Here is a 15,906-nt window from a genome sequence, read left to right as displayed (position 1 = left end):
TTATCAAAGAAAGATATGGCCATTTTTAATATTCAATCACCGAAAAATCCAATTCGATTAATTCATTCCACGGTTGGTTTGGGTTTTACGGCGCATATGAACAAAACATGTTATATGGCGCTATACAGCACCAGGAACTATGGTTTCACATCTCTTTTACTTCGAAAAAATGAGGCATGAATAGCGAAGCTGAAATAGGAGAGATACAGCAAAATTAAGTGTTCAGACGCTATATATGAGTCGCCTCTTACGATCATTCAGGGTAAGACAGTGGTTCCATTTCTATTCATAGACAAGTTTTCCCAGAACCACGTGGAACTTCTGTATAAATGTAGCAAGTATTCTTGGTGAAATATACTCACTAGCAATTCAACTAGACACTTTAACAGTTATTTTGCTTATTTCTTTTATAACTTTGAACTTTTATTTTAGGCTTAGGTGCGTAGAAAAAGCCATATTAAAATGTGATATACCATGACTACATACCGGATTGCAATCTTTTGCAGCACTTAAGTAAATCTAAATTAAAACACATCGTCAGCATTTTATCAGAAAAGAATACAGGAACTATTTATCAATAAGCGAACTACTTTACTTGATTAAAGCTCTTGATCTGATTTGCTGTTTCCCTGAAGACTAGAAAATTCCATAGCGCTCTTAGATTTTAGAAATTGACACCTTAAACCATTTTTGAGTCGGCTAAAGGCTGAAAGCCTTTTGACGAGTCCTTGCTATCCAACGATTCTCTAAATGGACCGAATAACATGTGAAGGGATGTAGTTCCATTAGATTTCTCAAATTTCAAACAGTTCACTGCATGAATGAAGTTAAGTTGTGTCAATTCCCTTTGCTATGACGAATATACGATGTAATCTGTCATATTTATGACTTGTAATTGTGCAATTCTCGAATGTAACTCATTAAGCATAAATGTGCATTTTAAGAATTGCGCAGGCTTACAAAGCTTGGGTAACATCCAGCGAAAGACAAAAAATAGTTCCAGCAGGGCTCCAGATAAGATGCGTATTAGCGTAAATTACGTATAGAAATAATGCAAATACGCATGTCTAATAATTTCTAAGCGTATAAAAACGTATATAAAATTACAGAAACGCACACAATGCTTTTTTAAAAACAAAATCTGAATCGTCTGGATGCGTTAGGTAACATAGCCGATCAGCCTTAATTCTCCCACATTGAACGTAAACACGCATCGTATGATTTCTATAAACTTTGCGTGGGTTGAATTTTGCAGTCAGTAAACGGATAAATTATCGGAAGAAGAAGCTCTTACTGGTTTGTTTAGTTACTACTGATATTAAAAATGAATTTAATTCTTATTTTTCGAGAAATAAACAAATCGGCGAAACATTAAATTGTATTTTCTTGTAGTTTTTGAAATCGAAAGTAGATCGTCTATGTTTGGCGAAACGAAACAACTTTTCTACGAAAAGATTTAAATAAGAGGTAATTTAACCGTAAACTTCAATGTCAGATACTGCCAATTGCTGCTAAATGTCTTCGTATCATCACAATTTGTAAAATATATTGTTCAAACTGGAGAAAAGTGTAATCGTATCCGGATATAATATTTTGGGTAAATATCGAGCTGTGTTATGAAATTTTAAGAAAAAAACTAAAAACAAACTGAAACTGGTAGACTATACTGTCAGTACATCAATCATTAGCCGACTCAGGCCATTCAGGCCTTTGAATAAGGTTTCCACATTCACTGTATTCCACCTAATTGATTAATGGTGTCAACTGTTAGTTCTCAAATTGAAGTCGCCAGGGAATCATTTAATTAAACAGCTTCTCAACTACAGGTTTTATTTCATTTGCTACATAATATACAAGACAGTTACATTTTAAATCGTTCACATCGACATAAGTATATCCTATCATTAAACTGCTGAAATATTTTTATGCCCTGCACTCTCTGGGCGTCGTCTTGATTATGTTAACCTTTAGCCTGCTAAAATGGACTGGTCTATCATTCAAATTGGGCAGTTCAACAATAGGGTTTTTTTTTCTGAAAATCTACAGACTGAATAGCGAACAGTGCAGACCATGCTCAGACTACACGAATGTGCAGGCTGATCTTGGTCTGCACTGGCCGCAAAGGCAGAATAACTTGCCACCAGCAGGCTAAGGGTTAATATACAATCCTCCCAGCTGTTTAGAAAATAAACAAACCAAATATTTTCTTTACTTAATTGATTCTCTCCAAAGGCTGAATTTTGTCTATCCTCCAAGCAATGTTTCTTTTTAGCACTTATTTGTATGTAGATTATTAGACTGGAGAAATAGACTTATTTTCTTTCCATCAAGTAGTGTTATCGACCGTCGTTGTATTTCTAGACAGTCTGAAATTGCACTCATCTTAACTATCCCTCTACGAAAAGATGGCATAGAATACAACTGCTCGATCTACTGAAGAGAGTAACAGTTTGCGGGAATGCCTCATCTTTGTATAAATCTATATGATTAAATTTGATTCATACCGCCACCAGAAATCTTGTTTGAAAAGGTGATTATGAAAATAAATAAGTTTTCATTTCTATCCAAACATTGTATGAAGTTATTTAAAAGATGCGAAAAAGCAAGTACAACAGGAGCTTTATTTTTTTTTTTTAAATGTTCATGAAAAAGTTACGTTTTTTTCAGTTCTTCCTTTCGTTCATTGTCGTCATTCACTTTGTAAAAAAACAAAGAAAAATATCAAACAGGGAATGCCACGCACCAAAAACGTAGCCTCCTCAAAACGAAACCCCCAGCACGCAGACGCGTGCACCACACACACACACACACACACACACACACAAAGCCAACACATAAGGACAAAACGAACAACACACACGCACACAAAGCCAACACATAAGGACAAAACGAACAACACACACGCACACAAAGCCAACACATAAGGACAAAACGAACAACACACACGCACACAAAGCCAACACATAAGGACAAAAGGAACAACACACACGCAAACAAAGCCAACACATAAGGACAAAACGAACAACACACACGCACACAAAGCCAACACATAAGGACAAAACGAACAACACACACACACACACAAAGCCAACACATAAGACGAAGTCACAATTAATTTTCGTTATTGGAGTCAAAGTTATTGCCTTCAATTTATTGAAAAGAAGTAAAGATTACTTTATCATTATTCAGGGCAGATTTATGATAATTGTGTTCATCCACTCCTCTTAATGATATGCATGATTCTTCCAAATAATTAACAGTGCGATTAATATCATCCTCTTAGATATTGCTTTAAAGCTGAAATTCGTGCTTTTGATCTAAAGCTACCAACATTTATCATTTTTATGGAATGTTATTTGATTGAATCTATATATGATATGTTTATAATTATTGAATGCGTCCGTAAAAAAGAATTCAAAAAGTATTTGAAGTGATTGCTGAGGAGAACTGTAAGTCATGTTTTCATTTAGACATGTGTATTGCTGACTTTGTAGGTGGGGACTTGTTTAGCAAAAAACCTGTTATTTTCGCCTTAATGGCACAGTTACTGCAATCATCAATTCAGTCAATACCTGTATGACGTCAAGCATACCAGTATCAAAAGACCACAGTGGAATTTTCCCAGTATCAATTTAACAAACTAAACGTCAGTTGCAATATTTTTTGTATAATTCTATTTTAGTTATTTACTTGGGCGTTAAAGAGGGCTGATAAAAGTTGTTAGAATATAAAAACTATAATAGGCGCTGTCTTGAATATAATATTAAGTCTTAATTCATTATTATTTTAAAATATTGTAATTTTTTATTATCAACAGTAGTTACATCTTATAACGGCAATTTAATGAAACTTAAATCTTGATAAAAAGGATCAAAATTAAACGAGGAAAAATGTAGTTCAAGACCACAAACTGTCTTTTATTAATATAACTTCATCGCCCTTTTTGTATACATGTTATCCCATTTTTCATCCAGTATTAGCCTTATCAGTTCCCTGAAGTAGTATTCTGTGTAGTGCAAGTCTCAAAATTGGACATAAGCCATGCAGATATATTTTATTTGTACGGGTTACTATAATGAGTGTTATATATTACCGTTCTACAGCAAATAAATTTGAGGTTTTCCTGCTGAAAAGCCACTGTAAAAATATTACATCCATTTCTGAAACATATACTCTACATAATGAACACAATATTATATTGTATGCTTAGTTTCTTGATCATACCAAGCTTTATGAACACCTAAAGTAGTGCAATATTCAAACGTATACGAGAAGAGAAATGACAAAAGTGTACATGTTTTCTATAAGTGATTACCACAGGGAACGAATATTCTGTAGTAACAAATTAGTGTACAAATAACTGTCATAATATAAATGTTATAGATAGATAGATACTTTATTTAAATCCATTGCATTTATAAATACACGAGGATAATAACACACAATAATACATGATGAACAAACAGTGTGAAAACATGTAACATTTAAATAAAGATCATTTGCCATAAATATCTTTTACTACATAATGCGCATAACAGTGAAAACATATCGACATAATCAGTGAGTTCAGTCCATTTAAGTATAGTTTTATGTGTTTCTGGACACTTAAATAGATAGTACTATTAAGTACTATTATATATTGTTCTGTCACATATTAATATTAATTGCCGTCCCTGGAGGAGAGCTGACGTCAACATACTTATTGTAAGCAATGTGTGAATTAATCCAATGTGACCTTAGAGCGATAATATGATGCTATTAACAAGTTTTTATCAGGAAAAGTAATTACATTGCGGAAAGGTATTCCTAGCATCTATACACTTATGCTAGAATCTGAATCTCAGGTTAAAACGTGCATTAAACTGTTATATTTCATTGCCTTTAACGCGTATTTCATTGCCTTTAACACGTATTTCATTGCATTTAACACGTATCCGTACGTGCTTTAATATCACGTCATCCAGTAGCAGCATTTATGGTTAGTTGAATGACTTTCGAAAGAGGTACTGCTAATGTCTAACGTTTATAAGCTAATCTAATCAAGTTGAAACATGAAATTGTGAAACATGCCGCTCTATATGTAGTTACAACATTTAAGGGAATCGTGCAGAAATAGTAAATCATTAATTTTAACTGATACATGAAACACCAACGTCATGAAACAGGTTTCAACAAAACTTCATGCAACAAGGTATATTTTTTAATGTGAGACATTTGTACTGAGAAATTCTCAATACGTCTTTTGTCGTGAAAGTTTAAATACATTGCGAATAATAAACAGTAGTATAAAGATAAGATTTATCAAAAACCTGTTGCTTTGGTTGCTAAGGTTACAGATCTTATCGGTTGAGCTTTTAGTGCTCAACAGTAAAAGGGAGCTAAAAAGGTAATTTACAGTGTGAACACAGTCAGAATGAAATCAAAATGATAAACTCCTAGGATAATAAGAGGTATTGTACAGAAAAATGGTTAAAGCTCCGCTAATCATTAATCTTATGTTGAACACCCCATGTGACTACCGATACATATGTCTTACGAACAGGACTTAAGATTCTTTAAGTTATTTCAATTATACAATGGTAAAAAACATAAAGTATTCTTCAACACCACAGCATACATTCTCCTTTTTATTTCATTCACATTGTATGTTACAATGTGAAACAATATATGTGATGTAATATTTATAAAACTGGTTTGAGCAATTAACTTTATAACATATTCACACGGGGTTTCGATAGTGAGACATGGTATACGGGCAATAAAATTCACTTTACAGAAGATTCTGGTTAATACTCTGTATGATGTAAACTCGGCAAATTTAATGGGCTATTAATTGGAAATATGTTACTGCTCCAGCAGTATGTCGAAAATAGTTCCGGCATTCATAAAAGTGGCAATGTACTGTAACCAGAGTAAGAAATCATTAGGTTTTCCTACATTTTTTGAATAACTGTTTAAAATATCAACAACAAAATTCTATTACTGGTAGAAATCTTTTTTGGTGCTTAGAAAACTGAACTGTATCTCATGAATGGGTACTCCTACAATTTTCAACCTCTTTATCTGCCTCCAGAAATAAATGATTTATATTGCACTTATTATGCAGGTTAAGTGCAGAATAACGACGACATAAACATCAATACGATTTGTCTGGTTGTATAGATTTTTTTTGCGACGTATGGTTCATATACAAACAAACCTCTTGTCTCTCAAAATGTGTTATTTGTCCTTTTCAAATCAAATTCAATTTAAACATAAGTTTTACAGAGTGAGTGAAAATAATGAATGTCCACCGTGAACAGTGTATTATAAGTTTGTTCAAAAATGAATTTTAAATTAATGAATGTGTTCATCGTCTGTCATAGAATGTATTCACAAATACATGAACCTTTTCGTGCTATATTTCTTAAAAAACACAAACATTTAGCAGCGTGTATTGGATATTGATATGTTAACAGTGTTTATATTTCCTCAGAGTGTAAGTTTTTTATATATTTATTATAAAAATACGTTGATTGCTAATTTTTCTCTTTTCAGAATGTTCAAGGCCAATGACGATACAAAAGTGTTATTTGATAAATTTAGAAACATCGATTCAGAAGAAAACTTGAGAATAAGTGAAAATCTTGAAAAACATGGAACTAAAGTGTTAGAAGTTCTAGACGAAGTTATTAATAACATAGACAATGTTGATGATATTCTGGAGCTACTTAAAGTTACAGGGGCAATGCACAAACGTTTTACCGGATTTTCACCAAGCATGTTCTGGGTAAATATGTTTCAAAATCATTGTAGAGGAAATGCATTTAAATGGCTATTCAGTGGTCATAGGTAATCTGTCTGAAGAAACGTAAGCCCGTATCAATCATCATGTATTACCATACTTTGTAAAACAGCAGTAATTCTTTTCTGATACCGTGGTAAGAAATACGCAAAACTTGGTCTGTAGCACCCTGACATGACCATATATACACTGTCTTCGAATGATTTTGACTGACCCATTTCAGGAACAACCAGAGCTAAAATAGAAAAAAAAATACTTTCAAATGATGGCTCCATTTACGGTCTTATGTCCAGTTCTTTTTTTTTCAAATGGGTAGGCTTGAGTCCTGTTACTAGTACAGTGCTAAAAACTGGACAAATCTTTAAACGACTTTTCTGATGATTCAGCATCCTCTATAAACTTGGTCTGTAGCATTCTAGTTGTATCTTTCAAATGGTTCCGCTAGACCATTTTTTGGGTGCAGCCGGAGCCCCTTTAGCCGAATTCTTCTAATGTACTTCTTGATGGGTATTGTCCAAACTTGGTTTGTACCAGTTTTGTAAGGAACTATCAAGTTTTTTTAAATGATTTGCTTTGGGCAACTGTAGGTTAAGGTAGAAAAAAACTTTTTTCCCTTAAAACACGTTATGAATCTTCATCATTGGTTTGTAGCATCCTTGTAAAGAACGTTCTCAAGTTTGTTGAAAGAATTCCTTTTGACCCATTTTAGGTGCCACAAGAACATAATAAAGATAAATTGTTTTAGATTAGTAAACTTCTTCTCTTGAACCACCTGATGGATCTTCGTGCAGCTTGGTATGTAGTATCCTTGTATGGACAGGTGTCGTTTGTTCAAATGTTTCTGCTTAATACATTTTAGAGCCACAAGGGAAAACCCCTATATTTTACATCTTCTCATGATTTGATTAATAGACGTTTAAGAAATTGTTCAGAAGCAACCTCAAAAGGTACAGAAGGTACAGGTCAAGTAGGCGACTTAAGGTATCATGACCCTTTTGTCATTTTTTTTTACTACAATATCTCTGACAAAGAAGTTGGAGATCTTGCCGAACTGTGAACGAATTTCAGCGTTTTATTGACAATGGATGAAATTGTTTTACAACATGGCCTCTTTATGAATTGAGTATCACAAAGCAAAAACACTCGAGTCTGATATTATTATGCTTGTGATGCCTTTTATTTCAAAGAATTTTTTAGGTATTTAACAATCATAGCTTTTAAAAATTTGGATCATAAGAGTTATCACTAAATAAGAATTCCTTAGCCGGTATATTTTTTTTCTTTTTTTGGGGGGGGGGGAGAGGGGTGGTGGTGTTGCATTTCATTGCCTCTCATGAAACAGACTAAATAAACAAAGATTTTTATAGATTTTATTTTCATACACCGAGAAAGAGCAAAGCTTGTGTATACTTTTGCAGATATGGCATCGATTTTGAATAAATGTTAATATGAATTAATATGAGGTTTTCATATTTGTGTTAGTTGATAGAGTTTCATGTTGAAAAAAAAAAAACGTCAAGATTTCCTTCTACAAAGATATTTTGCCAAAATAAAGAGGAAAGTAGATCTACGTATTAACAACGTTTTGCCTTCGATCCAATATCCAGAAGAGTCACGTTCAAAGACAGACATTAGTCTCTTAAAATGAAATCACTAAGTAGTATTTAGAGATATGTATGAAATAGACAAAGTAAATACATATCACAATGACAAAACGTCAGAGTTGGGTCCTGCATCGGAGCTGTCAGTAGTCAATCACGAATATCCTTTGGAAGCACAGAATGCAAGCAAGCAAAATAATAGCCGACTTGGTTTGATTGAAACTGTTCTTGAGAGGTAATGGAAAGTGAAACACCCTTCACACCTCTTAGCACTGGCTTAAGCAGAACTCTATTACATAGATATTGAATGGACTCCATGATACCAAAGGACCAGGAAATATAACAACACCGAATCCAAGTACGGGGAGACCTACTTTGACTTAAGTTGTTCAGGTGGGCATAGGTTCAAGCCTCACTCGGACCAAACGTTTTTCCTTATATTCCTTGTTTTTCTAGTAAGTTTTTACTTCTTTCAAGGCATTAGTATTTTATTGTACAAAAATGAGGTTTTCATTAGATAAGCGATTTCTTGCCGTTCGTGAATTTATCTCTGAAACAGAAAGGGGCAGTGTTAGACATCTTTAAAAATACTGAGTTACATGCGGTTAAAGCTGTCCATTTCGCGTTTACTCTTTAGATTACATATTGTGGTTATTTTTGAATGGAGTGAGCAAAATTTAAAACAGTCCCACAGGACTCGGTCTTAATTTTTCAATGTTGGAATTAAAATCTGTCTCATTAAATCCTTTTACTTGAGGCACCCTAGAAAAAATGATGTTGACAGTTTTATTTTGTGTTTTGTAATTGTTTACCAATAGTTTGACGTTTCTTTTGTCAAAATTAATGGTGTAATGAATTCTCTGCAAACGTTTTGGAAAGTGGCCATCACTTTGAAATTTTTGATGAAATCATATATTATACACGGCACGGTCCAAGTTGTTTACAAATTGCAACACAGTCCGAAACAAGGTCATTTTTAATAATATACCAAGCGGATGCCATTTTTTTTAAACATTACTATTAGGGGTCTAATACCTCTTCATTTTTATCATGTCAATAATATCCAAGCAGTGTAAAGAAAGCTTGTTGAAACTTTCAGCACATTTACTTTTTTGTAAATAATGATAGAAGGTAATAACGGTGAAGAATAATGAATATCTAGGAAACTATTTAAGAATCATGTTAAACTTGACACTCGTCATATGAGGCTGTACCGTGCTCTGTACCCTTTCTCAAACGCAATTTGTAATTCCTCAAATTGTGATATGTAAAGTTACTTAATATTTCCTAGCATGACATTTTCAGGTTTTTGTCAACAGGAAAGTCCAACAATATGCTCACTAACAATCATAATGATACATTCGCGTGTGCATTATCCTCGACTCGTTCTGTGTAATTATGAATTCATCCAATTACTATGTTCTGACACAGATACTTGACAGTCGTATCTCATACTTGAAATAGCGTTTGAATGAAGTAATGTTTTGCCAGCATTTTTGATCGAGGCCGCGATCATATTGAATAGGACAAGTATATGTACGCTGGGGAAAATATTTCATGATGGACCTGTGAATTCTTTACTTATGGGTGAAACAGGTCTCATACTAGCTTCTACTGATCATAAAACATACCGTACGATTTGTTGTGAATTAACTGTTGTTGTACTTTTAGTAGTTCAACCGCCACCCTTGTTTAAGAGCAACATTTAAAAAACACGTTTTTTTTCATCCTCAAGTAATAAGTAAGTAGTCGCCCAGTTTAATCAATCTAGACGCATAATCTAACTCTATACATAGAGCGCCTACTTCTCCCGATTTACATTCGGAACATTTTCACGCGTTTCGGGCTTTAGGCATACAGACACTAAATAGCCTGAGCACCTATGAAAAAATGGTAGTCGCATAATGGCGGATTCAAATAGTTCTCAGTTTTTTTTGCTGTAAGAAGGATTTTCCTTGAAATCATTGCTATATATTGGTTGAAATCATATTGCATGCCTATACTTGACATACTGGTAGCATTTGCATGTTGAAAAAAGACTCCAAACTGATTTAACATGTGAAATTTATTCATACACCCCTACCCTAAATTGTGATTGTCATTTCAGTGTAAAAATTACGGTGTGTCCGTTTGACCAGAAATATTTTTCTTGTATCAAACATGACCCCTACTTTTCTTTGGATATTTTTACAGTATTAATGTTGATCTACAAGAAAATGTAAGCTAAAGAAATTTAAAATGGGTCTAGGTGTGTATTGCAGCATTGTGAAAACTTGTCATTTTATATAGAATATATAGTGGTGGCTATTTAGTGTGTTATAACCTTTATCGTATGTTTAACATGGGATTTTTGAACCGTCCAAAGATGTTGGAAATGTTTGTCTCATGGCCTAAGACCACAGTTATTTTTACTATATGTTCTATATAGGCACTGGACACTATAGCAATTTTGCATGCATTCCAACCCCTATAAAAATACCTGAACTCAACAGAACTATTCAAGAGAAAAAATTCCAGCCACAGTAAACATTGGGTTGACCGGCTCTTTTTTCCACCATTTTGAACCAAATCACATGCGTATGAAGAATACTCTATAGATGGCCGCAAACAGGCAAAACAGGCCCTATCAAAAAGTCATGTTATGCATATTCTGACATTTTCATTCTGTCAAATTGTACATGTACCTACTATTTCATATCTCCTCTATTAAATCATGCCATTAATTGCAGGTCTTTCACTCAAAAATTCACCAATATTCACCATCAAACAGAGGAAATATTTTCCGCGTAACCACTTCCGTATTGTGGTCGACCAAGTGCAAATAACTGTGGTCTTGTGCCTCATTGTTTTTGTTTTTTTTTAATAAAACTGTTACTACTTTCATTGTCTACCACTTTTTTTCAACCCTTGCCTGAATTTGTACACTGTTCAGCCAACTGTGCTTTGTTGAAATTAACCCAAACACAAGTTTACCTGCATAAACAGAAAGAATGATATGTCACCATGCGCGGATCCAGAGGGGGGGGGGGGGGGGACCGGGGGTCCGGACCCCCTCTGGAAAATCTTTAAAAAAGGAAAGAAGACAAGAAGGAAAGAAAATGTTTTTCGAAAAAGGCAACATTAGGACTGCATGTAAAGTATATGCGGCTGCTGCTACATACGACCCCGACATAATTCATATTATTTATCTAAAAGAAACTAAGAATTTTACATTCAAGAAAGCTTGATTTTATCATTTTCCCAGATTTAACAGGTTATCCATAAAACTGGCCCAGAATGCAAAAAATGAAGTGCTAAATTTCAAAATTTCCAGGGGGGGTGGGGGGGGGGGCGCAGGGGATCGGACCCCCTCTGAGAAAAATGGCTGTGTCCGTGCATGGTCACTATACCTGTCCAGTACTGGACATTATGGTAAACGCTTTCTTACCTGCACAAATGACAATTTCGCAACTTCTGTCCGGTTTGTACAAATTTCTGGCCGCGATAAATCATTTGACTTGGATAATACTTGAATACCTCATGGTGTGTCAGTGAGTCAGTTGATAGGCAACGGTAAACGCGCGAAAAGCAGTCTCTTCGAAAGACGGATTTATCTAAGCTGATTGATTGGGGTTTTTTTTCATTGTTATTCGTTTTATTTGAAAAAATACCATGCTAGTTAAGTATAACGATTTCTTTGTACATTTTTAGATGCAACCAAATATAGTGGTAATGTATTCTAAAGTGCCGTCATGTAAAATTCTTACTCTACATTATCATACAAAACAGTTCACATAATCGCCAATTAATTGATGACAATTTTATACATTCTAACTATATTCCGTCAGTATGCAAATACGTTTGTTAATAGCAACATACTGTGACTTATGGCTAGTGTCTTCGGTCCAACTTCGGACCATAAAATGAAAATGTGATACAATTATTGTCTTACATGGTTGTCATTTCATAAAATGAATTATTATTACGGAGGCGGTGAAATCATATATATTGTATAGTTCTAAACAGCTTTTCATGGGAACATGTAATAGTTATTGTTCGAGGAATAGGTCTGCATTGTGTTTATAGACCTGTGAGGGATTTGTGAAGCGAGCGAGCGTAGCGATCGAGGTTTTCAAATCTCCACACAGGTCTATAAACACAATGCAGACCTATTCCGAGAATGATAACAGACTTACCTACATGCTTCTTTGTTTTACATAGTCCAGATGGGTTTCGGATTTGAAGAACGTTTGTAACGTGTATATATGATAAAATAATAGTTAGAAGAAAAAGCAAGACAATATGTGTCACAATGTATTTGATACTATTGATATAACATAATGCTCAACGTGCTACGAACCTAAAAAAATATCTGTCAGCAATTAGGACATGACATTTTGTATTGCATGAAAAATCCGTGTACATTTGTGAAATAGTCTCCCTCTCAATCTGACTAAAGTACTTGATCTTCTAAACGAAGATCTGAGAACGACCCATTCACATTCGTCTTCTGTATATTTTGGATTTCCAGTTTTATTTTATCCAATCAGACGACTTGTTCGAATGTCAAAGAGTAAGAAAAATGTGCAGTCATTCCAGGGCTCGAACCCTGGACCCCTCGCTTGTGAAGCAAGTAGCGTACCGACTGAACTAGCCGGCTATCTGATACATTACAACATAAGAATTGTAAATATAAAAAGTCAAGGCTACATGTAGATTTGCAAGATATTGTAAGTTAGGCTCTGATTGGCTAGCGAAAGGGTCGTCAGAACGAGGCTATGAATAGGTCGTTCTCAGATCCTATGCGTAGCGTAATAGGATATGTACTTTAGACAGATTGGTCTCCCTCTGAGATCATCAATGTGTGTCTAGTCAACCAGTCAGAATTTGACGCGAATGGTATTTTATGGGGTTTTTTTTTATAATTATTTAAAAAAATGTTTATTAGCTACATTATCACAAGAAATGCGTATCATAATATACCATGATTTAGCACACGCCATAAAGACACAACGAACTGTGCTAAAAACTGCGCGGACAGCATCGAGAATATATAAAAAGTTTCAGTTTTTTAACAATGAAAGTAATGAGTACAACTAATTAACATTAAGTTTGTAGTTAGAAGCCTCCGTTTTGATTGACATGGCAACGATTTGAATAAATGTTATAAAGTTTAATGTCGTTTTGTTTCTCTACACCTAATTCATGTGTAGAAGTTGTCACAATCTGACTAAAGTACTTGATCTTCTAAACGAAGATCTGAGAACGACCCATTCACATTCGTCTTCTGTATATTTTGGATTTCCAATATTGCTATTTTTATTTTCGCAAATCTATTTTTGTTTGAACCAACCAGACAACTTGTTCGAATGTCAAAGAGTAAGAAAAATTTGCAGTTAATCCAGGGCTCGAACCCGGGACCTCTCATTTACAAAGCAAGTGCCCTACCGACTGAGCTAACCGGCTATCTGACATCTTTCAACATAAAAATTGTTGATATCAAAACCCACGGCTTTTAAAGCTTGCAGGATATTGTAAGGTAGCTTTTGATTGGCTAGCGGAAGGGTTGTCAGAACGAGGCCATGAATAGCTCGTTGTCAGATCCTATGCGTAGCGTAATAGGAGATGTACTTTAGTCAGATTGGAAGTTGTCATATACTCGTGGATGTCATTACAAGTATAGAATCAATGTTTGTACAGTGCAAAATATCTAATAATATCTAAAGGCATAAAAATGTCAAATGTTAGTTCGATATGAATTAAAGACATTTAGCAAAATTTAGATCATTTTTCAGAAAACAAAAAATGCACTTTAACAAGTTTCCCATCAATTTCCTAAAAACTGCCTTTAAATTATGTTTAAACTGTCAGTCTTATTTCAGACACGCTCGGAATGTATCACGATAATTTAACTTAGTGGTTTTCAAAAATACAACTTCGTTACTTTTGTTCCATGTTAATTGTACAGAAAATCGTCAAATTTCATTAGCAGACTATTCATTAACTTGGAGCAAATGTGTGTAGTTTGTAGATGTTTTTTTTTCAATTATATCATTGTCAATACTTTTTATGTAAAATAAAGTCATGTTTAATGAAGCATTCTCCACTCTGACGGAAGAGTATGCCAGTTTTAACTTTCTGACAAATATCAAGACCTGCTTAGAATTGAATGTTAAAACTTTACAGTAAAGTCATGTTTAGATCAATGTTCAAGCTATGTAAAATTGGTTGAATTTTCTTTTTTACTTAAAACGTACTTTTTGAAACAATTGATACTATATTTACGGAGTCAATCAAGCGTTCACCTTTAGTTAAAATGTCCCGAACGGACTTCTCATGATTCTCCTGCATTGTTTCGGTCGGTTACGCAAAACTTTAAATTTAATCTCTGACAAGAACGTAAGTGTGTCGACAATTTGGCTCAGTGGTTAGAGCACTGGACTAGCATCGGAGTGACTCGGGTTCGGTTCCCAAGACAGGCACTTGAGATTTTTATGTAGACAGTAGAAATAGGACGGTCTGGAAATTCTTATAGACCTCATAAGCGGTCTATAAGGTGTTTATAGACCTCATCGGAACAAAGAAGCCGGTAGGTAATGTCGGTTACAACAACCAGTTTGGTTTGGTTTGGTTATAACAGTTTGTCTAGGGGATGCATGGTAGGTTTTACTGACCCAACTTATTTTCCAAATTTACGTTATGCATACTGACTATTAATCTTGAGAGCCTAATACACACTCATTTTCATTTTACACAAATGTTTATGCTCCTTGTAATTTCTGAAAGGGTTTCTTCATTTTGATGACAAATCTATAGTACAACAATTTTCCATTAAAAAGAAGAGTTCGGCGTGTTTTATCGTCGATACCCTGTCCGTTACTCTCAGAAATCGATCAATTGTTTTATTTCCACGTTTTTAAAATAATAAAGGATGTAGTAAATGGAAATCGAATGAGGGTTTTACGAAGCGATATGCTTTTGATGTTAACTTTTAAGTGTGATTCCCTTTCGTTTAATAATTAAGCAAGTTTGCTTAGGAAGTTTCTTTGAAGTGCCTTACATTTGCCCTTTGAAGTTACTGCTTAAGAATATTGAAACGTTCTCTCCTTATCTTGTATTGACATGTATGTTATAGTTAAGTAGGGAAGTTGCATTCTCATTTCTCGACATTGAAATAGTATAATTGTCTTTGTCGTCCCCTGATGATTGTTTGAGTCAAATCTTTTGTTTCATGATTATAATTTTGCCTTTGAAGGCGTTTAAAACCTAATCATTCGTTGTTTGAACAACATTTTAGCTTAATGAAACACTCAAGTTACTACATGTTCATACTATAAATAAAATTACCTCATATAGCGCGAATGTTGTTAAACTGTCTCAATATCTAGTGGTGATTATTAGTTCTCTATGAATTTTGAGTATCTTTGAAGAACCGAGTTTATAACGATGAAGTGTCCAATGAAAATAAATGTGACCCATAATAAAGTTTGAAAACAAATTCTTTGAAATTCTACAATTTTATATTATACGCCCGAAGAGACG

General features: G+C 34.2%; 1 protein-coding gene across 2 annotated transcripts in view; it reads left to right on the top strand.

Moving 5' to 3' along the window:
- Window positions 1-15,906, top strand: part of LOC123529499 (neuroglobin-like) — a 50,494-nt gene that overhangs the window by 22,272 nt on the left and 12,316 nt on the right. For both annotated transcript variants that reach the window (XM_045309872.2, XM_045309863.2), the window contains exon 3: window positions 6,538-6,769. In XM_045309872.2, the coding sequence (XP_045165807.1) occupies window positions 6,538-6,769 (232 nt within the window). The remainder of the gene's footprint in view (window positions 1-6,537; window positions 6,770-15,906) is intronic.

This window comes from Mercenaria mercenaria, chromosome 1 (genome assembly GCF_021730395.1).
Source record: "Mercenaria mercenaria strain notata chromosome 1, MADL_Memer_1, whole genome shotgun sequence".
Taxonomy (NCBI): domain Eukaryota; kingdom Metazoa; phylum Mollusca; class Bivalvia; order Venerida; family Veneridae; genus Mercenaria; species Mercenaria mercenaria.
Note: the sequence above shows the minus strand (reverse complement) of the source record. Positions and strands in the feature narration are given on the sequence as shown.